Source organism: Eriocheir sinensis, chromosome 1, assembly GCF_024679095.1.
Source record: "Eriocheir sinensis breed Jianghai 21 chromosome 1, ASM2467909v1, whole genome shotgun sequence".
Taxonomy (NCBI): Eukaryota; Metazoa; Arthropoda; class Malacostraca; order Decapoda; family Varunidae; genus Eriocheir; species Eriocheir sinensis.
Window position 1 is genome coordinate 13416721 of NC_066509.1, and position 27385 is coordinate 13444105.

The window sequence follows — 27385 nt, forward strand, 5'->3', positions numbered from 1 at the left end:
ATTATTATTATTATTATTATTATTATTATTATTATTATTATTATTATTATTATCATTATTATCATTATTATTATTATTATTATTATTACTATTATTTATTATCATCATCATCATCATCATCATCATTATTATTATTATTATTGTTATTATTATTATTATTATTATTATTATTATTATTATTATTATTATTATTATTATTATTATTATTATTATTATTATTATTATTACTATAATCATTATTTCTATTAATATATTAATTATTATTTTCATTATTACAATTTCCATTATTTTTTTCATTACTATTATTATCATCACCATCATCATCACCATCAATCATCATCGTCATAATCATCATTATCATCATTATTATTATCATCGTTACTATCGTAATTATTATTATTATTATTATTATTATTATTATTATTATTATTATTATTATTATTATTATTATTATTATTATTATTATTATTATTATTATTATTATTATTATTATTATTATTATTATTATTATTATTATTATTATTATTATTATTATTATTATTATCATCATCATTATTATTATTATTATTATTATTATTATCATTATTATTATAATTATTATTATTATTATTATTATTATTATTATTATTATTATTATTATTATTATTATTATTATTATTATTATTATTATTATTATTATTATTATTATTATTATTATTATTATTATTATTATTATTATTATTATTATTATTATTATTATTATTATTATTATTATTACAATTATATTATTATTATTATTATTATTATTATTATTATTATTATTATTATTATTATTATTATTATTATTATCACTATTATATTTATCATTGTCATTATTATTATATCCTTTTTATTATCATTGTTCCTACCACCATCAACATTACTTCAAACAGGTTTCTTTTCGCAGCTAAACTCAACCCGGGAAACGCTGTCCATTATCAATTTCACAGTGGGGAAGACTTGACTTAATCCATTTAGTCTGTTTTGCAAAACAGAAACATGGCCACAAAGCCCTAGGGAGAGAGAGAGAGAGAGAGAGAGAGAGAGAGAGAGAGAGAGAGAGAGATATTGTGTGTGTGTGTGTGTGTGTGTGTGTGTGTGTGTGTGTGTGTGTGTGTGTGTGTGTGTGTGTGTGTGTGTGTGTGTGTGTGTGTGTGTGTGTGTGTATGTGTGTGTGTGTGTGTGTGTGTGTGTGTGTGTGTGTGTGTGTGTGTGTGTGTGTGTGTGTGTGTGTGTGTGTGTGTGTGTGTGTGTGTGTGTGTGTGTGTGTGTGTGTGTGTGTGTGTGTGTGTGTGTGTGTGTGTGTGTGTGTGTGTGTGTGTGTGTATGCAAATATCACTGCAGCGGGTCCTTTCATATAGTATTCAACAAGGTATAATGAGGCGCACGGAGTTTCCTCGGGATTTGGCTGAACGAGGAGACGGGACGGACGGGAGGAAGCGAGGGGAGGAGGGTGGAGAGCAATATCAATTTTCTCTTTTGAATGGCAAAAGTACGTACACAAATAAGCGCACTAAAAGATTTTATAGGGACGTATCTTAATGGTAATATGATACTGAAAACTGTTGACCAAAAATACTACTAATGGAAATTTCAGCTTCCGCCTAAAAGTGGCTGTCGGCGCCTGGCTGGGAGTCTCTTTGCGGGCAGCTGGGCCAGACGGAAAGCTGAACCTGTTCTTTCTGGCGGTGCAAAGAATGAAGAGTTTATGTCTTGATTAAGGGGCTAGCTTACCGCCCGACTTCCCTCATTCTTACTTACGTGCGCACAAATACACACACACACACACACACACACACACACACACACACACACACACACACACACACACACACACACACACACAAGAAAGAATTAAAATCTCGCGGCGGTGAAAGGTTAGCCGGGGTGAGCCGTGCAATATTATTTAAGGAATTTCCATGAGATTGTTCTTGAGGTAATTGAGTTTACCGAGGTGGAGATGGAGGTGCCGCTAGCTCCCTCCCTCCTTCCCTCCCTCTCTCCAACCCTCACGCCAGCCGAAGCCGCAGGGATTGGGCGCCGGAGCATGCATTAAGGTGGCCACCAAAGGCTCCCTTGATTAATGTTTACCGGGCTACCGAGGACACGAATAATTCATGTCCCGTGCTGCGCGGGGCGGCGGTGCAGGTATCTTAATTAAGCCATAAATCTGTCAGAGAACCGAGATCCTTCGACTGCCTTCCACCCGTCGCTTCCAGCCGCGCCTCGAGGCCTGCAGTGGGTATAGGCTTATGGAGATCGCTCCCGCACCAAAACCCGCCGTCAGTCAGTAAGCCCTTCAGTCCGTCAGCCGGTCTGCACCTGCCACAAGCCGCAGCCAGGTGTTTTCCGTCACCAGGAGCCGTCCGTCAACTTGTTATCACCTGTCATCAGTCGCAGTATTCTCCGTCATTATTAAGAGCCGCCCGTCAGTACCTGCCACAAGCCCGTCAGCCCGTCAACACCTACCAATAACCGCAGCCAGGTATTCTCCGTCACCAAGAGCCGCCCGTCAGCCCGTCAGCCCGTCAACACCTACCAATAACCGCAGCCAGGTATTCTCCGTCACCAAAAGCCGCCCGTCAGCCCGTCAGCCAGCCAACACCTACCAATAACCGCAGCCAGGTATTCTCCGTCACCAAGAGCCGCCCGTCAGCCCTTCAGCCCGTCAACACCTACCAATAACCGCAGCCAGGTATTCTTCGTCACAAGGAGCCACTCGTCAACCCGGCAACCCGTCAACTTGGCAATTCGTCAGCATCTGTCACAAGCCGCAACCAAGTGTTCGCCGTCACAAACCGCCGCCCACCAGCCCGTCAGCAACTGTCACGAGCCGTAGCCTAATATTCTTCGTCACCAAGAGCCGCGCGTCAGCCCGTCAGACCGTCAACACCTGCCAGAAGCCCCAACCAAGAATTCTCGGTCCACTAAGAGCCGCCAGTCATGCGTCACCCGCCATCGCCGCCCAACGGTAAAAACTACAAACACGAACCCGTCACTCATGTTCCCGGCCATGTCAGGCGAGGGAAGGTGGCCTGACACAACCAGGAAAACAAGAAACAAGTAAATAAATAAACTAAGGAACGGCATATACCAAAATAATAATGATGACAAAAATGAATACTCCAATTGATAATATATGAGACCTGAACAAATATAGGCGGCGGAGAGTCTTTAAAATGATAACGAGAGAGTGGCTGGACTGGAAAACAAGCCAGGAATAGGATACCACGCCTTCTGAGGGCAAACACGTTCATAACAACGCCAGCCCCACGCAGGCCAACCCACTCGCCTTCTTGTGGAATATTCATCATGTCAGTTATCTGTCCTAGGCAAACACAGGTGGCCACAGGTGACCATGAACGAGAGAGAGAGAGAGAGAGAGAGAGAGAGAGAGAGAGAGAGAGAGAGAGAGAGAGAGAGAGAGAGAGAGAGAGAGAGAGAGAGAGAGAGAGAGAGAGAGAGAGAGAGAGAGAGAGAGAGAGAGAGAGAGAGAGAGAGAGAGAGAGAGAGAGAGAGAGAGAGAGAGAGAGAGAGAGAGAGAGAGAGAGAGAGAGAGAGAGAGAGAGAGAGATTTTTTTTTATATATATAGAAAATCAGACCACACAGACCCCATGGTCCAGACTTGGTGGTCTGTCCTTAAACCTAAGTGATTTTACATTAATCAGAAGACTCCAAAACGTTGCATTTCTACTCTAGTTGATATTAAGTTGAAGGAAGTGACGGTCGAGCTTATTTTGGAAGGAGTCAATCGTGTTACACTGGACCACTGACGGTGGAAGCTTATTCCATTCTCGCACTACAACGTAGGTGAATAAAATTTGGTGCAGTCTGAATTTACTTGTCTACATCTGAGTTTTACGCCATTGTTCCTCGTGCGCAAGTGTCATCGATCATAAACAATGTTGATCTGTCTACATTCGTGAAACCATTAAGTATTTTAAAACATTCGATCAGTTTTCCTCAGGCGACGTTTCTCAAGAGAACATGTTAAGGGTAGAAAGCCTTTCTTCGTAGGATTTGTTGCGCAAGGAAGGGATAATTTTCGTTGCCCGACGCTGAACACCTTCTAATTTAGCAATATCCTTTGCATGGTGGGGAGACCAAAACTGTACCGCATATTCCAAGTGGGGTCTGACTAAACTGTTGTAGAGTTGGAGTATTACATCTTTATTCTTAAATAAAAAGTTTCTTTTAATGAAGCCCAACATTCTGTTCGCTTTATTTGCTGCATCGATGCATTGCTGTGAGAATTTGAGGTTTGACGCGATTTTGACCCACAAGTCCTTGACGCATTGAACGCTTTTGAGTTTAACGCCGCGCATTTCGTAATCAAACTTCTTATTCCTCGTTCCAACTTGAAGGACCTGGCACTTGTCTACGTTAAAGGGCATCTCCCATCTATCCGACCAAGCTGAAATTTTGTGCAAATCCTCTTGGAGGCTTTGCCTGTCTTCGTCAGTGAGAACCGAGTTACCAATCTTTGTGTCGTCTGCAAATTTACTAATGCGGTTATTGAGTCCAACATCCACGTCGTTGATGTAAATAATGAAGAGCACTGGGCCAAGAACCGAGCCCTGAGGGACGCCACTAGTGACCGGCACCCACTCTGAGTTAAATCCGTCGATCACTACTCGTTGTTTTCTGTTGCTCAACCAATTCGCGATCCATTGGTTTACCTGACCGTCAATACCTATTTGCTTTAATTTGTAAAGTAATTTATGATGCGGGACTTTATCAAACGCTTTCTGGAAATCAAGATAGACTACGTCCAGTGATTTGGTTACGTCATCAACAGTGAAGAGGTCGTTATAAAAGGTTAATAGATTTGACAGGCAGGATCTTTTGTTTCGGAAGCCATGTTGTGAGTCCCCAATTAATGAGTGGCTTTCAAGGTAACTCACAATTTTGTCTCTAATTATGCCCTCAAGTAGCTTACCTACAACCGAAGTTAGACTAATGGGCCTGTAATTACCTGGTACTTTTTTGTCTCCTTTCTTAAAAATCGGTGTCACGTTAGCCTTTTTCCAATCTGAAGGGACAATGCCTTGTCGCAAGGACATATTGAATACGGTTGTGAGGGAGGAGAGTATTTCGCTCTTTGTTTCTTTCAGCAGAGTTGGATATACTTTATCAGGTCCAGGACTTTTATTTGTTTTAAGTGATTTGAGGGCTTTAAGGACTTCATCGGGTTTTATTTCAAAGTTAGACAATGCATGCTCGGGATTTACATTAGTACTGGTGTTGGTGGTGGTGGTGGAGGACTGTTATTATTAAACACCGAGGAAAAGTAATTATTTAATAGGTTTGCAACGTGTTGGCTGTCAGTCACTAGTGCACCGTCGCTGTTTGTTAAAGGTCCAATTCCACTTCTGATCGCCTTTCTGTTGTTTATGTAACTGAAGAAGGATTTCGGATTATTTTTACAGTTGGCTGCAATATTTTCTTCATATCTACGCTTTGCCTGATGCACTAATCTTTTACTCGTCGCCTTGCATCATTGTAAAGTCTAATGTTTTCGGGCGTGCTTTGGTCTTTCTTAACCTGTAAGACAATTTTCTCCTTGACTGAGTGTTTAATTTCGCTATTAAACCACGGTGGACTTTATTAGTGTTAATTCGCTTCGCACAAGGGTACAAATGTGTCCTGCTGAGTGAGTAAGTGATTTTAAAGTTTAGCCAGGCGTCCTCTGCATTGCCGTCATCTGATAGTTGCATATCTATTAGTTTTCGTCGGATTTCTACGAAGTTGGCTCTTTGAAATTGGGCACCTTAACTTTATTTTCAGTCACCGATGTTTGAGCTCTAATGTCAACGCGCACTAGTTTATGGTCGCAGGAACCGAGGTGTTCTCCTACCGTGACATTACTGACTAGGTTATCTTGGGTCGCTATAACAAGGTCAAGTATGTTATTTTGTCGAGTTGGTTCAGAAACCATTTGGCTTAGATAATTTTCCTCTAGAAATTCGATCATTCTATGGGACTCACCTTCTGTACCCGACAGTGTCGCCCAGTCGATATGGGGGAGGTTAAAGTCTCCTAGTATCAGTGAGTCACTGTTATTAAGTGACTGCCTTAAGACGCTGTACATTTCAAGATCGCCATCAAGTGATTGCCCCGGAGGCCTGTAAGTGACATATATATTTATATTGACTTTTGCAATGTTTACTCGCACGCACAAATGTTCAACGTTACTGTTTCTTGGTGTTTTGTCAGTAGGTTGCAAGTAGCTTTTGAGAGAGAGAGAGAGAGAGAGAGAGAGAGAGAGAGAGAGAAAAACAGCCCTCACATCACTAAACAGATTCTGGCACTTCACAGAGCGGCTCAAACTGTATCTGGTAAAGACTAAGATACTTCCTATACTAGACTACTCACCCACCCCGACACACATGGCTTCCCACACCTAGATGTTACAGCTTCAGAGGCTGCAGAACAAAGCCCTGAGATTTGCCACCGGACAGAAATACCCGTACACGGAAAACACAGCAGCACAACACCGCAGACTCGGAGTACAACTAGTCAGCACAAGGCTACGGGATGCCGCCGGAAAGATATGGGAGAAACTAGACCAGCAAGACGACGTGAACTACACCCACGTCAAGGAGCTTGACGGCAGCACAAACTTGGTCCACCCCTGGTTTCCGCGCAGCTTGAAGTCACTACGAGAACAACCGCCCACACATCACTTCACACAAGTGACGCCATAGCTTAGCTTAGCTCTCTATACACAAACAATCCAAACACACACACCCCCAGCACGCCGGGGGTATACAAATAAGGTGCCCGATAAACAATAACTACACCAGAACAACTAACGAACCTACACCATACAACTGTACACTCCTACTGTCTTTCCTATTCCCCACCTGTACCTCACCACTAACCCACTTCCTCTTCGTACTATACCCTTGATTAAAAAAAGAGAGAGAGAGAGAGAGAGAGAGAGAGAGAGAGAGAGAGAGAGAGAGAGAGAGAGAGAGAGAGAGAGAGAGAGAGAGAGAGAGAGAGAGAGAGATGGATGAAGGGGAAGAATATAAAGGAAGATTAGGCGGAGAAGAGGTGATGTAGGGGAGAGGATAGTATTAAAAGGAACAAGAAGGCGGATAGGTAGAACAGAAGGAACTGACGAGCGGGTCGGGGGAAGGATGGAAGGGAGAAGTGCCAATGCAGCAGGTAATCTGATGATGCAGGAGCGTGGGTGACGGAGCTAAGACATGTGTGGAGGTGTGGGCGGCACCACGTGGGAGGCGAAAATCAACATGTTTGTGAATGCGCGAGGGAGAAGGCATTATGTGAAGAGCCCGTGTGTGTGTGTGTGTGTGTGTGTGTGTGTGTGTGTGTGTGTGTGTGTGTGTGTGTGTGTGTGTGTGGAGGGGAGGGGCTTGGCGCAAAAAAAAATATTAATTACACCTAATAAATCATTCACGTTAAAATTGCAAGGGGTACATTTTCACACTTAGAGTTGCATTAATAATAATAATAATAATAATAATAATAATAATAATAATAATAATAATAATAATAATAATAATAATAATAATAATAATAATAATAATAATAATAATAATAATAATAAGGTATTCCCATTGATAATACGCACCTGAGAACATCCGGTTATCTCATTTCGTAATTAAAAACTAAAGCAAACAAATATTATGCGCATTCCCTTTATCAGTTTCCAACATTTTTTAACAATATATTTTAATTTTCTGATGTTTTAATTGATTTACTATTTTAACTTCATATTTTTTCTATAACAGTTCCGTAATTTAACAAATTTATTGCGTATCTCATCATTTCTGATAGTAATGCTGAATCAGTCAACAGTGGTATTGACAAACGGCTGGACATTTGTTATTCTCTACCTACCATCCATGTCAACACGACGGTAAAAAGAAAAAAAAAAAATAATAATAATAATAATAGGGGAATTAAACGACGACTCCAAATTAGTACTTATCCACCATTCACACACACAGAAACGAATAATTGAGTAACTAAACAATGGCTCCAGATTAGTGTTTCTCCACCACCCAGCACACAAAGTGAAGGAACATGCGAAGCGAAGCCGGCAAGTCAACCCAAGCCTCCCTCGTCCCCTTAACTGGCTGGCAGGTAAAGTCTGTCATCGAAGCGAGGCAATCAAGACTTATCTACTCCATCTAATCTCCCTCCAAACTTACTCAGCTCCTCCAGCTGATTCCATACTACTGAGGGCTTCATGTGTGTGTGTGTGTGTGTGTGTGTGTGTGTGTGTGTGTGTGTGTGTGTGTGTGTGTGTGTGTGTGTGTGTGTGTGTGTGTGTGTGTGTGTGTGTGTGTGTGTGTGTGTGTGTGTGTGTGTGTGTGTGTGTGTGTAATTCAGCACGGCCTGATCGCGAGTTGGACTCGTAATCGCCAGCAGGTACCCCCCGACAGCAAGTGCTCATTTAGTTGATCTCTGTGTATTGCCAGGACCTCACACACCACACATCCCATCCCCATTGATCAAGGGGGGACAGTAACCTCTCCTAGTCAAATGAAAGAATCCGGCCTGAACGGGATCGAACCGCCGCCCTGTCAGACCGTAAAGCCTGGCAGCGCAGCGCTCTACCAGTTGCTCCACGAAGAGGTGTGTGCGTGCGTGCGTGCGGGCGGGCGGGCTGGCGTGTGTGTGTGTGTGTGTGTGTGTGTGTGTGTGTGTGTGTGTGTGTGTGTGTGTGTATTTTTCATCTGGTACTACGTCCTCATCGACCAGCACACTTTAGTCAATCATAATATGCAATTTCATCGACTGCTGTAACTATACGCACCTAGAGACACACCTAACACTACACGGCTTCTCTCACCGCCTTGCTTAAGACGTTCAAACCCAGACAGGAAAGGTGGTCTGGCTGGTCTAGTCGTTCCTGAGCTGGGCAAGGCTATGTTCGAATGGGATGGGATTTGACTGTCACCGCCGACACGCTGGTGATATACACGTTTCAAGGATTACGAAAAAGAAAACATAGAAAAAGGCGAAGGGTGGCCACTCACTCACTCATTCTCCCTTTCACTCTCGTAATGGGTTTTTGCTAGAGCCCTCATCCATCCTGCTATCCATTTGCAATATTTACCATCCACTTCACCAGCTACCTACCTCACTTTTCAACCAGTCACAGTCTTAGTAGTCAACCATCCACTCAACAAATGACGACCTAGTGAGCCACCCACCTCTCAGCTACCTACCGAATCCCTCCAACATTCCACTGTGTATCCACCTAACCAGACATCGATCCGCCTGTTTACTCACCAGCTATACACTAAATTAACCAATAATCATTTACCTACCTATTCACCTACTCAGTCCTCCTATCAGTTCTCCACACTAAAAAGGAATCAATTCCAACAAAATTCATCCACACATCGGGCCAGGTATCTCTACGCAGCAAGATATCGAGGAGCAAGGACCGAGAAAGTCGCCTGATCCACCTTCCCCAAGCCTCTAGCCCTCGCGATATGGGAAAAAATTAATGGAGTCGACACACAAAGCTCGGGGGAAAGAAGAGACAAGAAAAAAAAAAAAGGAAAACTTACAAGGTAGAAGGGAATATCTTTCTCGGTGCTCCAAATATTTTTCTTTCCCGCTCACACGCACGCGAGCTGGTGCACACACACACACACACACACACACACACACACACACACATACAGAGAGAGAGAGAGAGAGAGAGAGAGAGAGAGAGAGAGAGAGAGAGAGAGAGAGAGAGAGAGAGAGAGAGAGAGAGAGAGAGAGAGAGAGAGAGAGAGAGATTGGATGTGGATTAGAAAGTGGGTAAAGGAAGGCAAGTAAACGAATCAGAGAAAAAAAAGAGAAAGAGAAAAAGTAACAGAAAAACAAAAAGAAAAAAAAATGATGAATGAAACTTGAATAGATTAGTGGAGAAAAGGCCAAAAGAAAAAGAGAAGAAAAAAAATGTGACAGTAAAAGATGAAACCTAGAAGAAAAAAAACTAACAAAAAATAACAAAAAAAGAAACATACATGAAAATAATAAAAAAAGAAAAAAAAAAGAAAGAGAAAAAAGAAACTGACATGATTTAAGTTTTAGATGGAGTGAGGGACGTAGGAAGGTAGGTAGGTAGGAAGGGAGGGAGGGAGAGGAAGGGAGAGAAGTTGGGAGGGTGGGAAGGAGAGGTTGGCTAGTCAGACATTCAAGGTAGAAGGGAAGCAGGAGCGAAGCCAGGAAGGAAGTCAGGGGGAAGGAAGGGACGGGGGAGCAAGTTGGTGACGGATGCCTAACACGCTGAGACACCCCAGTGAGTCTTAGGTCGACCTGCCAACTCCTGCCCGTCACTGCAATCTGGGGCCACGGCGAGCGACCTTCACGGGAATTCGGCGTGTGTTAATGTTTAGGGGAGCTGCAGCAGAGTTTTCGAGGCAGTCCAGAGAAGGAGAGGAGAGGAAAAGAGTGAAGAGAGGAGAGTGTTTAAGAGGAAAGAGGAATATGAGGAGCGAGAAGAGGAAAAGAATAAAGACAGAGGATGGAAGAGGAAAAGAGTAAAGAGAAATGAGAGGAGGAAGAATAAGGAGAGGATAGTATTTTAGAGGAAAAAGGAATAAGAGAAGAGAGGAGAGACAAAAAGTAAAGAGAGAAGGGTATCTAAGAGGAAAGAAGAATATGAGAAGAGAGGAGAGGAAAAAAAGAATAAAGAGAGTATTTGAAAGGAAAGAGAAGCATGAGAAGTGAGGAGAGGAGATGAAACAGAGGTAGTATTGATATATTTAAGATGAACTGCAGTAGAGCTTTCCAGAGACCACCGGGTTCATAGGAGTAGAAAGAAAAGGAGAGCAGACTAGAGAAGAGAGAAGAGGAGAGCAGTGTCGAGCAGAGAGAGCAGTCATATATTTAAGCGAAGAACTAGTAAATTTTTCACAAGGTTGATAGGAGAGGAGAGGGATGGATTGAGAAGCGAGGTGAAGCGCGGTGAGGTGAGGTCAGGTGCGGTCAGGTGAGATGAGGCAAAGAGAGGAGAAAATATATAGGGGAAAGGGAAGCAGAGTAAAGGAGATGGAATGGATGGGTGTGGGTTAAGACTCGAACTGAGAGCTAGTGAACCCAAGATCGACTCCCTTTCACGCTACAGAGCTAAATACAACGCATCAGTTTCATGGGAATTTTCTTTCGCTGATAACAAGGAAAATAATACCAGTTAAAATTATTGAAAAACAGCAATACGAGAGCATAAACACACTCACACACACTCTCACACACACACACACACACACACACACACACACACACACACACACACACACACACCATAAGCCTGAGAAGAAGTAAGAAGTAAGAAGCAAGAACAGTTCGGTAAGAGCACACATTACAAGTTTGTGAACGCGTCTGGCCGCGCTGTGGACACTCGGTTAATCTTCCACAATCGCAGTATTATATGATTTGCTCACACGAAGTTCACGGAGGCGCGTTTCGGCTTCCTCTGAGCTGCATTAGTAAGTTGGGTCTGGAATCCGTGGGCTGCTTCTTCGTAATTCTCTGGAAAGTTAGGTTACAATGATCCCTTCGTCTTAGACTCCCACGTTCGCTTTCACAGACCAAAGATTGTGCGCAGCTTGGTTTAGGAGAGTTGTGCAAGGATGTATCAGCGGGAGTTTGTTTTAAAATATTGTTTATGTTAAGGTCAGGGTATACGTGGGTTGATATGCCATGTGTGTGAGCGTGTGATGTTTCTATAGATGATAATATTATATTCCTCATCTTCCTTTCGAACTCTCATCTATATTCGTATCCTATTTCGCTGTTAGCTTCACTGTCTTCTTATTCCTCATTCTCTCTTGTTGCTACATCTCACCTATGTCGTATCCTACCTCGATGTTATATTCACCGTTCTCAACTCCTTTCATCATTTCTCCTTTACATTCTCCTCCGGTGTGTTCTATCTGCCCTAGTTTCCATATAACCTTCTTCGGCTTTCTCCCTTCCCTTCCTTTCCTTTACTCATTACGCATCCATTTATGTTCCTCCCTTTCATTATCTTCCTTTGCCAACATTTTCCATCCCATCCCCTCCTAATCCATTATCCCGTTTATGTAATCATTGCCTCCCCATCCCTAACTCTCCCTTATCCATTCCAACGCTTCATCCATTCCCTACTCTTCCATTACCCTTTCCATGTAACCTTTACCTCTCTCATTCCTTAATTTCCGATAACCAAACATTCTACCCCTTTCTCTTACCTATCCTCGCTCCTTTCTACGCATCCCTTAGCTTTCCCATCAATGAATAGTTTCTGCGCCTCCAACCTTCCCAAAACAATTTCTATAGTATTTAAACACATCCCAGCCTTCCCCACTACTTTCCTCCCTCCATTCTGAACGTTCCATAATCCCCTTCCTTCTCTCCATCCCCTCCGTCCTTAGACCCTCGCCCCTCCATGTAAACAAGACGGATTCCTGGTCGATCAAATATTCCAGAATTTCGTAGTTTCTAAACATTGCATCTCCATAATAATCTTTTAATCATTGAGAGATTGAGAACAAAAGCCCCTGAGTTTTCACTTCCCGCTTTTCACTTCCTTCCATTTTCTTCATATTTTCGTTCATCGCCGTAAAATAAAAACAAATGCTTCACCTCGGTGTTGTTGGAATAATTGTCGGGATGAGTTTAATTATCCTGCGTAATTTTTGCAATAAGTTCCCCGAGTCTTTCTGGCTTGTGGCAGACTCTCTGATTAAGAAACTCGAAACACTGATTTAAATGGAATGCTGCAGCGCGTGAAAAATAAACAACCTTGGCTTTTTTTTCTCTTTCTCTTTCGCCTACATACGTTCGGGATGTTAAAGTCACATAAAAATTTTTGCAAAAAACTGAAACGAAATGCTACAATGGACAGGAAAAAAACACTTTTATATATATTTTTTTTTAATTCTTGGCTAAATTCGCGGATGCTAAAACTCTCAAAAGTTATGAAAAAACGAAAATGGTTATGATCAGTTAATTAACAAACGCACACAAGCCGAACATATTTTTTTTGTGTAAAGTTCTGAAGGTTCTGGTGGATTAACGGTCCTAGAGGATGCGTCCTTTCATATGAATTTACATTTTCTTTTTTTGGGGGGTCACGTCTGATAAGGGGGCGTGACCCCTCCCAGCAGTGTCGTAATCCTCAGCCGAGTAAGGACGCTGCTAATTGACTGTTGGTAGCTCCGTCGCCCAACACACTCGCGTAAGTTCATATAATATTGAAATATTTTTACTGAACACAATTTTCTAAATTCGAAAGGGTAAAAAATGTAATCCCAGTGATTATAAGTCGGAGAATATTATTTAATGTTTATACCACTTTTTATCAAATCCTTCCTTCGCTTTCCATATCGCATTTTAATTAAATTCTGTAACTACCATCGTGTTGACGAGGATTTTGTGTATGAGAACAGGCGTTTTTTTTTCTAACATTGATCTCATAATTGTTGCAAAATTTGATAATAAGGAAAAAGTGTTTATGCATTAAATGTTATTCTCTGACTGCGACTCGTTGTAACTGCTACATTTTTTACATTATCGAGTTTTTAAATCGTTTTATAGCTGTACATTCATTGATTAGTTCGCTGAGAGCAGAGTTTGCCTATTTTGTGTAACAGATGAGAAAAGAAAAGATATATACATAATTTCTAAACCTGCGTGAGTGTGTTGGGCGACGGGGACGTCAGACACCCCAGTACCCAAAGTAATGCCCCATAATGGCTCTGAGCACTCCGGCGTGACCCCGCCGCACTCACGCAGGTTTAGAAAAAGATTCATATGTTCTTTCTACTTATAGCTCATTTGTTACACAAGATTGGCAAATTTTGTTCATATCATTGGGTTAAGCAGGGACTGTACAACTACGGCACGATCTTCATACCCGCAAGATAAGAAAACAATGTAATTGCGGTAAGTTGGCCGGAAAATAAAATTTAATGTTTATACCAATTTTTATACTTTATTGATATTTGCAGCAATTATGAAGTCAATCCTGGATGCAATGGTACTCTCATATTTTAGATAGAGTGTAACATGAGCCCAGATATTGAAGGATTTATAAGAAAAGGTATAAACATTAAAGGTTGCTCTCTGTTTTCCACTAACTTCTTATTTTTAGGCTACAGGGTTTTGAAAATCGTGTTATTTCATGTAACAGATGGGCTATATAAGACACCCCGCCCGCCACCAGCCATCAGCAGCGCCCTTATCTACCCGGCTGGGGATCCAGCCGCTGTTGGGGGATCCAGCTAAGTGAATGGCGTCACAAACATACCAACTCTATAAATTGGAATACCTTTCGGGGGCATTAAGTTGGAAATGTTTTACTGGGTTCGTCCCTTCACAAGTACCAAGAAAATAAACACATGCTACTCTTTTTCTCATCACTACGTTGAAATATTGGGGGAGAATCGTGCCGTCACAAATAGCTACTAGGAAAATACTTGCATTTTTTCTAAATGACAAGTAAAGGATTTCGTGAGTCCGTGTTTTCAAAAGCATATGTTGGAAAAGTACAATACTTTTTTTCATACCATTACCGTGCTCACTAACCTCATCAAATGATGACCATGTAATACGAAAAGTACGCCATTACACATTGATGTATTTAATTTCTGGACGCCTCGTACTAAAGGGAACTAAGTGTGCCCCCCTGAATTCCAATTTATATATCTGAAAAATCTGCAAACAAGGTGTTGGCAGCGTGCTATTATTGCCTACTAAATGACGGTCACGCAATACAAAAAAAAATACTATCCAGGCATTTTTTCTGCCTGAACAATTTACAAAAACGGCGGCGCTGCCCCGTTTGTTTACTAAAGAGATAACAACAAACACACACACACACACACACACACACACACACACACACACACACACATTTGAGCGCGCGCGCGCACACACACACACACACACACACACACACACACACACACACACACACACACACACACACACACACACACACACACACACACACACACACACACACACACACACACACACACACACACATACACACACACACTGCTAATTTTCTCTCTGGCTTCACTATGTCTGTTATAAAAAAAATATAAGGAATGATGTTTTCTATGCCTTCTCTGCCCTGAATCATTAGAAGGCTTATGGACTCAATGGAGTACCTCTTATTGTTCTTGAAAACTGTGCTTCTGTGCTGACACGGTGCCTGGTCAAACTTTTTCGTCTCTCTTTCAACATATTTAGTTCGCCTATGTATAACCTATACCGAAGAAGTATGACTACTCTAATTTTTCAGACTACCATCTATTCATATCTTATTCTTGGAACTTTACTTGTCTTTTTAAAGCTTTTAAAAAATCCTTAACAGGAAAATTCTTAGGTATCTATCACTTTTGATCTCTCTGATCACCGGTACGAATTCCGCAAAGGTCGTTCCACTGGTGGTCTTGCCTTCCTGACTGACTCCTGGGCAGCCGTTTCGGTAAAACTTTTGCTGTTGCCTTAGGACATCTCGAAACCTTTGAGTCTGGCAAAAATCTTACCTTTCCAAACTACACTCGTACGAATTCTATCCCTCTCTCTGTAATTTAATCTTCCTTACAAGCCGATCGATCTCTGATAGGGTAGACGGTAACTGTTCTTCCCCTAAATCTATTAACGGTGGCGTTCCACACAGTTCTGTCCTATCTCCCACTCTCTTTCTATCGTTCATTAATAATCTTTACAATACAAACTGCAATATTCAATTCTACAACGATGACTACTCTGCATTACTCAACATCTAACACAAGATCCTTACAACTGGAATTACAGGACTGAAGACTGGACACTACAAAAAGCTTAACCTTTGACCTTGCTATTATTTCTGAATGAGGTAGGAAAACTTGGTTTCCTTCAATGCCTCAAAAACTCAATTTCTTCTGACCACTCAAAACAATCTTTCAAACATCTATCCCCTATTCCTCGATGAACATTCAGCTGTCCCCTTTTCTACACAAAACATGCTGAGTCTGTCTTTAAATCAAAATGTAAACTGGAAACAATAATTCACCTCATGCTAAATTAGCTTCCTCGAGGTTAGGCTTCGTGTAACGTTTCCACCAGTTTTCCCCTTCCCACAAGCTATCCATATACAACGGCCTTCTCTTTGTTGAGCCTTGCATGTGTGTGTGTGTGTGTGTGTGTGTGTGTGTGTGTGTGTGTGTGTGTGTGTGTGTGTGTGTGTGTGTGTGTGTGTGTGTGCCTCCGTGTATGCATGCGTGTTTGCGAGCGTGCGTGCGTGTGTTCAAATGTGTGTGTGTGTGTGTGTGTGTGTGTGCCACCATGTATGCATGCGTGTTTGCGAGCGTGCGTGCGTGTGTTCAAATGTGTGTGTGTGTGTGTGTGTGTGTGTGTGTGTGTGTGTGTGTGTGTGTGTGTGTGTGTGTGTGTGTGTGTGTGTGTGTGTGTGTGTGTGTGTGTGTGTGTGTGTGTGTGTGTGTGTGTGTGTGTGTGTGTGTGTGTGTGTGTGTGTGTGTGTGTGTGTGTGTGTGTGTGTGTGTGTGTGTGTGTGTGTGTGTGTGTGTGTGTGTGTGTGTGTGTGTGTGTGTGTGTGTGTGTGTGTGTGTGTGTGTGTGTGTGTGTGTGTGTGTGTGTGTGTGTGTGTGTGTGTGTGTGTGTGTGTGTGTGTGTGTGTGTGTGTGTGTGTGTGTGTGTGTGTTGGGAAGAGGGAGGCTACACACAGCCCTTTTGGACAGAGTAGAGTCAAGACTTTCCGTCTCCATTCGCCGCCTCTTACTGAAAGTCTTCTATATATATACTTCTAACATTCCGTTGCTATGTTGCTTCTCCTCTTATCCTCTATCGATGCTTTTATGATGAATGCTCTTCGAAACTTTATAATTGCATGCTTCCATCCATTCCGCGGCCGAGCCCCACATGTCTGTCTGCTTTTGTTCAATCATATACTATCCAGATCACTTATGCAAAAGTTAACCAGCATCTTTATTCATTCACCCCTTCCGTTGGTTTACTGTGGAACAGCCTTCCTGTTTTTTTTATATTTCTTCCTGCCTACGACATGAACACTTTCAAGAGAAAAATCAAAACACTTCTACAAAGGATTCTGTCTTCTGTTTTGGAATTTTTACTGCACACTTTTTGCAGGAGCAGCGCCAGCAGACTTTTTTTTACTTCCTCTCTTTTTTTTTTCCAAGCGCTCCCTCCTTTCCTGTAAAAGAAAAACATACACACATACGCAAACACACACGAGGCATTTTCAGTTCCTAGCTACAAATCTAGAATGTTTGCAAAAAAAAATGTCATCCGGTCTATCCGTGCTGAATACTCCCAATAACATTCGAAAAAAGGGCAATTCTATAACAGTTTGTCTTCTAAATTAGTATCTTTGTGTCTGAATGGCGCACAGACACACAGTTCACATAGTATTAATTTCTTTAGAAAGTACCCTTGCGCTCATTAAGTTTTCCATGAGGCTTCACATAATCTATGCTGTAATCGCAAAATTGCACAGTACTTTCTTCCCTATTTTTTTTTTATGAATTAGTGCCTCCAGATTTTCTCTATTTTTTCCCATTAGTGTGACTTTAACCAGACCAAATTATTGTTAAAAAAGCTATAAAGATAAAAATGGTCAGGTAGCGAAGACAATACACAATAACTAAACATTGAATGATTTTTACCACGACAATACACCGCTAATGAACACCAGCGACGTGTGTGTGCTCGTCATTTCTTAAAAAAAAAAATATTAATGACCAACCACACAAACCATTAGAACAACTATAATAGAAAGAAGAAAAGAAAAATTCATATCTACACCGTGAAAATTTGTATCTTCGTAAGCTGCGGACAGATTTTTTTTTTTTTTTTTTTTTTTTTTTGTGAATGTTACTTCATAAAATATTCCACTTAGTCACCGGTTCTGCTGACTGTCGATGCTCCGGTGCACCAATACGGTTTTTCTTTCAGCGAACACGGCGACACGGCACGGAATTCAGTATTGTTTTTATTGCGGCCGAAACTTTCCAAAACCCTCGTGTCCCCAAGCTTCCCGAACTCGCTGCAACAATAAACCAAATAAATGTTTTCCACCCACACTAATGCAAGAGTCGAGTAGTGTTGCCATTATTCAATCAGTTCTCTTTTTAAAGCTGAAAGTGTGCGTCCTCTCTCTCTCTCTCTCTCTCTCTCTCTCTCTCTCTCTCTCTCTCTCTCTCTCTCTCTCTCTCTCTCTCTCTCTCTCTCTCTCTCTCTCTCTCTCTCTCTCTCTCTCTCTCTCTCTCTCTCTCTCTCTCTCTCTCTCTCTCTCTCTCTCTCTCTCTCTCTCTCTCTCTCTCTCTCTCTCTCTCTCTCTCTCTCTCTCTCTCTCTCTCTCTCTCTCTCTCTCTCTCTCTCTCTCTCTCTTCCTCTTCATTTCCTGATTGTTTCTAAGTCCCTGCCGACGGAAGTACAAGAAACATTGAATGGCACACAACGTGGAGGCTGCATTCTTTAGAGCCGACACAAACTCTCTTCTTTGTTTTCTAGTTTGGGTTATTAGTTCTTTGTACATCCATTGCTAACAGGAGCACCCGCTACTCTGTGAGAAAACTATATGACTGGAGGGTGAAACACAGACCATCACCTGATTCGATAAATATTGTTATAAAGGAATTACAATGCTTCCCTTTCAGAGTAATAGCTGCGGATTTTAGAGAGAGCAATAACTGATAATGAAAAATATATGAATATCTCCTCTAAGGGTAATATACAAGTCATGCTCTATATAAAACCTTTTGTCAGAAAGGAGTTACGTGTGTGACGTTTTTCAATGAAAATATTAGCTGAAGCTTTTCAATAAACCTTAATTCCATTTCATGTATTTTACATTTATTTTGCAGTTGAATAGCAGTTGAAATGTTTAGTCAGAATGCTGGAATAAGATATAACTTCCGCGTAAAAGTTTAAACTAAGAATTAAGGCCATCCCATGAAATAAAATGTATATATACTGTAAATTACAACTAAAAATGAAGTTGGTTAGGGAATATTTTTAAGCGAACGGAAGAAATAAGAAAAAAAGTGGATGAAACATTTATATAATTTTCATATATCCATATCTTCATTTTCACATCTTTTGCTAAAGAAACCTTCTAAACGTTAGAATGTTGATGCAAAACGCCAAGCCTCTATGATCCACAGGTTTGGCGTTTCGCATCGTCTCCAGCAATCCTTTTGCTTTTCCAGATGCTACCTGTATGGAAGCGCTTTGTCCGTCTTTGTATTGAGTGCGTATCCATGTCTGATAGGGAGTGTGTGTGTGTGTGTGTGTGTGGGGGGGGGGGGGTGCACACATACCGCTCTTTTAGACAGTATAGGATCAATGATTTTTCGTCTCATCAGGTCCATTCTCTTACCGAGTGTAATTTTACGTCCTAAATTCCGCCGCCGTATTGTTTTCTTTCAATCTTTTACCCCTATTTCCATACTAACTGGTCTTCGAAGCTTGGTAAATGCATCCTGCCACCCATTCCGCCTCCCTGCACACAACTTTATAGTCTAGCCAACATCTAAGCCACACAAAGCCTTTAAGGAAGAGTTAACCAATATCTTCAGCAATTCATCCCTGTCACTGGTAGACTGTAGAGCAGCTTTTCCTCGCCTGGATTTGATCCTTTCTGCAATTTTAAACCATTCAAGAGAGAAGAATCAAGACACCTCTCCAAGGGTATTGAATATTCAATTTGGATCTTCTGTCCCCTCTTTGGGAACAATGCTTTTCTGGCCTCTAGTTTTTTGTTTTTATTTTCCCCCTTGACTTCCTGCTGTGCTCTAAAAAAAGGTGGACAAAAATAAAAGAAATGTTACTATGAGGAGAAAAAATATATATAAAACTGGAAAAACGACTATGTATTTGTGAATATTTTTCCTTTACTTTCCTCACCTTCCTTCCCCACCCGCCGCTCCCTTTCACCTTCATCTCTTGACTTTTTACCCTGCTCTTTCACTTTCTCTCTCCCTTTAGTTTCTTCACTCCTCTTCCTTAGTCACCTTAAAACACTACTGTCTGCCTTGCTCTTCTTTCCGTAATGACGTGCTTTTCTTGCCACCCTTCCTTTCTTCTCTCACCTGCCTCCACCTCGTCTTTCCCTACCTTCTTTACCTGCCTGCTCCCTAACCTTCCTCACCTCTCCCATCACTATCTTCCTTGATTAACTTCCTTTCCCTTCTCTCTCTCCTCGCTCCTCTTTCCCCTTCCTCCTGGTCCTCCATCACCTCACAACATCTCCTTTACCTGCACCAGACAACACCTTGAGGCTAAAAATAAACTCACTTTCTAATGTTTACTTCACAAACACCTCTCAACCTCTTAACTTCGCCCTCCCGCGCTCCCTCCAGCTCTGGCCCACCTCTTACACTCCCTCTCTCATTTCTTTCTTCGTAGTCCTCTTCCGTGTGTGTGTGTGTGTGTGTGCGTGTGTGTGTGTGTGTGTAAGAGAGAGAGAGAGAGAGAGAGAGAGAGAGAGAGAGAGAGAGAGAGAGAGAGAGAGAGAGAGAGAGAGAGAGAGAGAGAGAGAGAGAGAGAGAGAGAGAGAGAGAGAGAGAGAGAGAGAGAGAGAGAGAGAGAGTGAGTGTGTGTGTGTGTGTGTGTGTGTGTGTGTGTGTGTGTGTGTGTGTGTGTGTACACCTGTGCCTAAGGGACTCCACCTTTTTTAATAAACTCATTTCAGTTTTCTGTTTGCTAATGTGCTTGACGACTAAAACGATTTACAAAAGAATATTTAATTAATAAAGTGTAAACATAATTCTGAAGCAGGTAAAAATTAAGATTATCTAATTAAACTGCGTCCAAAGCAAACACTTCTTGTCCTTCACTCCACTCCCCAGAGAAAAAAAAAAGTGAGGAGGAGGAAGAGTTAAGCCTAAAACACAAACTTGCCTCCGTCAGAAATAAATAAGACAGACAGACGAACGATTCTGGCCGTAGCAGGTGGCAGATCTAATTAGAGGCAGACGAAGTGATTAGCGGCCCTGATTGCTGCGGCGGCGAAGACTAATGGTAAGACGCATTTATATATTTCTCATTCAGGTTACTTCCCCCATCTCTTTATCCGATTAAGGTTCTGGCGCCGGCCCAAGACAGTTATTCATGGCGTCTTCTTGCCTCTGTCAGCTGTCCAACACCCTCCGACGGGCTGACGAGGACTGCTGACGGAGGGATAATTGCCCCAAGTGTATGAAGTAAACGACAAGGAACGAAGATAACCCCGCGTGGTGTGGCATCCTTAGAAAAATATATTACGTGAGCATTTCCTAATATCGAGGAGGCGGTTCTTTGAGAGTTATGAGATAAACTTAAAGAGCTACTCAAACAAAACAAAAACTTATCATGTTCTTAGGGATACAGAAACTTTATAACTTACCTTAAATCTTGTAGGACACCGAAAGAGGTTCCAGAGGGCGACTGAAAAGAAAAATCAAGCATCAAAAACATCAAGCCGAGCAAAGAATAAGCAACATAATACAAATAAACTAAGGATATTGCCAGAAAACCTTATACGTAACGATCACATTAGAATACGAAGCAGTCAACTTCAGTAACTTCTTCAGTAAAGCCACCGCGCCGGGAGACTCCATAACGATGCCAAGGAAATGTTCGTAAAGTTACACCATTTAGAGTTTCCTGTTCTCCCTGCGGTCTAATGATTCCGAGGAAGGCACAAAAGATGAAGGAAAGGCGAATGTGCATCACGGCGTAATGAACGTGGCGAGGGAAGGTCAGAGGGGAATATTAAAGTTATAAAAAAAAATAGATGAGATAAAGGAAGCAGCGGAAAAAAAAGAAATGTTAATAAGCAATATGAAAAATGTCAAGAATGTCAAAAGAATGTGTTGCATATTGCCTGTTACAATGAAAAAAAGGAAAGATGATCATAAATATGAGTGAAGGAAAAAGGCAGGATATGAAGCAGAGAAAACAATGAACAGAAAACTGTGCAACAAAACATAAAACCAAACACGAAAAATATAATAATGAAAGAACGAAACTTATTGCTAATGGAAAGACGGGTTAAAAGATATTAGTAAAGCGTGCGGGCGTGGTGAGCCTGTGGACCTAGGTTCGAGTCCCATCGAAACACGTTGATTTTTCAAACCATCGCCGAATTGCGGAAGATTATCCACACGCTGCCAAGATCTTCAGTCAACCCTAACTTCAGCGGCTTAGTTCAAGTGGAGCACTGTGGGGCAGCGTGAGCCAAGCAAGAATCATATTTTTTTTTTTTTTTACAACAAAGGAGGCAGCTCAAGGGCACACACAAAAAAAGAAAACAATAATAAAAAAAAAGCCCGCTACTCGCTGCTCCTAAAAAAGAAACAAAAGAGATGGCCGAAAGGAAGATCAAATACGGGAGGAGAGGTGTCCTGATACCCTCCTCTTGAAAGAGTTCAAGTCGTAGGCAGGAGGAAATACAGATGAAGGAAGATTGTTCCAGAGTTTACCAGCGTGAGGGATGAAAGAGTGAAGATGCTGGTTAACTCTTGCATAAGGGGTTTGGACAGTATAGGGATGAGCATGAGTAGAAAGTCGAGTGCAGCGGGGCCGCGGGAGGGAGGGAGGCATGCAGTTAGCAAGTTCAGAAGAGCAGTCAGCGTGGAAATATCGATAGAAGATAGAAAGAGAGGCAACATTGCGGCGGAATTTAAGAGGTAGAAGACTATCAGTATGAGGAGGAGAGCTGATGAGACGAAGAGCCTTAGCCTCCACTCTGTCCAGAAGAGCTGTGTGAGTGGAGCCCCCCCACACATGAGATGCATACTCCATACTGGGTAGGCGGTGGCCGAAGTGATAGCGTACTGGACCCACATTCGCCGCGTGATGGACGACGCGGGTTCGAATCCTCACGCTACCACTCGGATTTTTCAGTCACCGCCGAGTGGCTTAAAACTACCCACATGCTGTCCTGAAAACCACCCATCAACCCGGACTCTAGAGGAAGCTGTCCAAGCGAATCAAGAACGAGTTCCGGGGGGCAGCATGAGCCAATGCAAGATGGCGCCACTATAAACACTCGCCTGCGCCAGAACGGGCTGGGCCGACCATCAGGCCCCACCTGGAAGAAGCCTTGGGCCGACCATCAGGCCCCACCGGGAAGATGCCTACCGGCGCAATAGGCAAGAACGTAAAAAAAAAAAAAAAAAAAAATACGAGGGCGGACAAGGCCTCTGTATATGGACAGCAACTGTGCAGGGGAGAAGAACTGGCGGAGACGGTACAGAACGCCCAGCCTCGAGGAAGCTGATTTAGTAAGAGATGAGATATGAAGTTTCCAGTTGAGATTTTGAGTTAAGGATAGACCGAGGATGTTTAGTGTTGAGGAAGGTGATAGCTGGGTGTTGTCAAAGAATAGGGGATAGTTGTTTGGAAGATTGTGTCGAGTGGATAGGTGGAGAAACTGTGTTTTTGAGGCGTTGAAGGACACCAGGTTCTTCTTGCCCTAATCGGAAATAATAGTAAGGTCTGAGGCTAAGCGTTCTGCAGCCTCCAGCCTTGAGTCGTTAAGTTCCTGAAGGGTGGGTCTTCTATTAAAAGAAGTTGAGTAATGCAGAGTGGAATCATTGGCGTAGGAATGGATAGGACAGTTCGTTTTGGAAAGAAGATCATCAATGAACAACAGAAAAAGAGTGGGAGATAGGACAGAACCCTGTGGGACACCACTGTTAATAGATTTAGGAGCAGAACAGTGACCGTCTACCACGGCAGAAATAGAACGGTCAGAAAGGAAACTGGAGATAAAGGTACAGAGAGAAGGATAGAAACCGTAGGAGGGTAGTTTAGAAAGCAAAGATTTGTGCCAGACCCTATCAAAAGCTTTTGATATGTCCAGCGTAATAGCAAAAGTTTCACCGAAACGGCTAAGAGAGGATGACCAAGAGTCAGTTAAGAAGGCTAGGAGATCACCAGTAGAACGCCCCTTGCGGAACCCATACTGGCGATCAGATAGAAGGTCAGAAGTGGAAAGGTGCTTTTGAATCTTCCGGTTAACGATTGATTCAAAAGCTTTAGATAGACAAGAAAGTAAAGCTATAGGACGGTAGTTTGAGGGATTTGATCGGTCACCCTTCTTAGGTACAGGCTGTATGAAGACATACTTCCAGCAAGAAGGAAAGGTAGATGTTGACAGGCAGAGGCGAAAGAGTTTGACCAGGCAGGGTGACAGCACGGAGGCACAGTTTTTGAGGACAATAGGAGGCACTCCATCAGGTCCATAAGCCTTCTGAGGATTGAGGCCAGAGAGGGCATAGAAAACATCATTTTGAAGAATCTTTATAACAGGCATAAAGGAGTCAGAGGGGGGATGAGTAGGAGGAATATGCCCAGAATCGTCCAGAGTGGAGTTTTTAGAAAAAGTTTGAGAGAAGAGTTCAGCCTTAGAGATAGATGAGACGGCAGTGTTGCCGTCAGGACTGAGTGGAGGGAAAGATGAATAAGAGCAGTTGGAGGAGATGTGTTTGGCTAGATGCCAGAAGTCACGGGAAGAGTTAGAGAAAGCAAGGTTTTGACATTTTCTATTAATGAAAGAATTTTTGGTTAGTCGGAGAATAGATTTGGCACGATTTCGGGCAGAAATATAAAGTTCATAATTAGCATTAGTTTGAAGGCTCTGGTACCTTTCGTGAGCTACCTCTCTATCATTGACAGCACTAGAACAAGCGTGATTGAACCAGGGCTTTTAGCATGAGGAGTAGAGAAAGAACGAGGAATGTATGCCTCCATTCCAGAGACAATCACCTCTGTGATGCGCTGAGCACACACAGAGGGGTCTCTATCCTGGAAGCAATAATCATTCCACGGGAAATCGGAAAAGTACATCCTTAGGTCGTCCCACCGAGCTGAAGCAAAATGCCAGAAGCATCGCCTCTTCGGTGGGTCCAGAGGGTGTACAGGAGCGATAGGACAGGATGCAGAAATAAGATTGTGATCGGAGGAGCCCAACGGAGAGAACAGTTTGACAGAATAAGCAGAAGGGTTTGAGGTAAGGAAGAGGTCTAGAATGTTGGGCCGATCTCCAAGACGGTCGGGAATACCTGTAGGGTGCTGGACCAACTGCTCTAGGTCGTTGAGGATAGCAAAGTTGTAGGCTTGTTCACCAGGATGGTCAGTGAAAGAGGATGAAAGCCAAAGCTGGTGGTGAACATTGAAATCTCCTAGGATGGAGATTTCAGCGAAGGGAGAGTGGGTCAAGATAGTGCTCCACTTTAGAATTCAGATAGTCATAGAATTTTACATAGTTGGTAGAGTTACATAGGTGAGAGATAAACAGCACAGATGTATTTAGTAATAGAATGACAATGAAGTCTTAGCCAGATGGTGGAAAATTCAGAAGAGTCAAGGTCGTGGGCGCGAGAGTAATTGATGTCGTTGCGCACGTAGGCGCAACAACCAGCCACTAAAAATAAAATTCGCCTGCGCCTCTAACGGCTGGGGCCGTCCAAGAGGCCCCTCAAGAGAGCCTACCGGCGCTGCCTGCACCTATTTTTTTTTTTTAAATGGGCATACAACGACAAACATGCAAAAAGGCGCGGACACACACACACACACACACACACACACACACACACACACACACACACACACACACACACACACACACAAACAAACAAAATAATGTGTTCCGGTAAATATATAAATGGAACGAGGACAAAGAACAATAATAGTAATAATGATGAAAATAAAAATAAGAATAAGAATAAAAAAAAATAAAAATTAATAAATCACCTGTCGTCCACGTTCTTTTTTTCTCTCTTCTTTCCCCTGACAAATAATTAAAACAATACTGGAGCAAAAATAAAAAGAAAAGGGAGAAAAAGGTAAAAGGAAAAGGGAAAACGACAGAAAGTTCAACTAAAACTGTCTCTCGCTTCCTTTCACAAATATACATGAAAACAATACTGGGGGTAAAACTAAAAAACTAGACCAGAAAAAAGCAGATTAAATAAAACAAAGCCAGCTAAAGAAAACGAGAAAAAAAATAAAAAAAACGCTACGTAAAACAGCGTACATAAAACAATAGTGGAGAGAAAAAAAATCTTAGGACACAAAAATGGATAAAATAAAAAAATAAAATCATGCAAAAGAAAACGAGAAAAGCAATCACAAATAACACATTACATAAAACAAGGCGGCGTAAAAGAAGAAAAAACGTAAAGAAAAAAACATATATTAAACTTAAACAACACGACAAAAAAAAATGGATAGCAGAAAGAATATATATTCCCGGATACAACATCGGCTGGAAAAAAAAAAGAGGAACAAACAAAAGGAAAAATATGATATGAAAAACAACACGAGCGAGAGGAATAAATAAAAAAAGATAAAAATATATATTACGACCACAACGCCGGCGGCATTAAACACACATTTCACGTCCAGGGCGGAGCACCATCGATCACACCTGTCCACACCTGCCGACCCACGCACCTGCCCCTTAATTAGTCTTCAGGGCGGGATTAGGGGACGACTTTCCTTCCTCAGATGAGACATAATACCACGTCTTCCCCCTCCAGTTCCTCCTCCTTTACCTTGCCCTCCCCCTCCTCCTTCCCCTTTAGCTCTCCCTCTCCCTTCCCTTCCGCAGATGAAACACGAAACCTCCTCTCCCTCCACCGTTCCCTCCCTTCTCTCCCTCCTCCGTTCCCTTCCCCTCTCCTTCCTCCTGCACCTTTCACTCTCCCACTCCCTCTCCCTCCGAACACGAAACCTAATGCCCCCTCTCCCTCCCTTCGTACCCACTCCCTTCCACCTTGGTTCCCTTCCCCTTTCTCTCCTCCTTTTCCTCTCCCTCTTTATCCTAAGGTGACACAACACTCCCTCTCCCTCTGTTCTCTTCCTCTTCTCTGTTCCCTCCACCTCCTCCTCCTCCTCCTCCTCCCTCTCTCCCTCTCCCTTTCCTTACTCAAATGAAACAATACTCCCTCTCTCCCCTCCGTTCCTTTCCATTCTCTCTCCTCCTTTCCTTCACCATCTTTCTGTCTCTTCATCTCAGTCTTCCAATCATTCTCTCTCCGTCTTCCTCACCATTTCCCACTTTCCTTCTCAATTTCTTATGCCTAATTCCTCTATTTTCTTCTCTTCCTCTTTTTCTTTTCTCCATCTTCCTCTGTCTTTTCCTCCATGTCCACGATTCTCCCGGTTCCCTGCGTCTCTCTTCCTCTTCATTTCCTTCTACCTCCGCCTCTCCCCATCTTCCTTCTATGGCCCTAATTTATTTTTCTCCTTGTCCTCCTGCGCTCCCTCTCTCTCTCCCCTTCCTCCCTCCAATACTCGCAATCTTTACCTCTGATTACTTTACCCCCCTGTCCTTCCTTGCCTCCCTTTTCCCCTCCTCTAGTTTTTGTTCTTTTCGTGTCT

General features: G+C 42.3%; 1 protein-coding gene across 1 annotated transcript in view; it reads right to left on the reverse strand.

Moving 5' to 3' along the window:
• Positions 1–328: 328 nt before the first annotated feature.
• LOC126987970 (GATA zinc finger domain-containing protein 15-like) overlaps positions 329–27385 on the reverse strand; it is a gene marked incomplete at both ends in the record, with an annotated part of 55436 nt that continues 28379 nt past the window's right edge. The window contains 3 exon segments of the mRNA XM_050845983.1: positions 329–361; positions 363–694; positions 3765–3780. Coding sequence (XP_050701940.1) covers positions 329–361; positions 363–694; positions 3765–3780 — 381 coding nt within the window.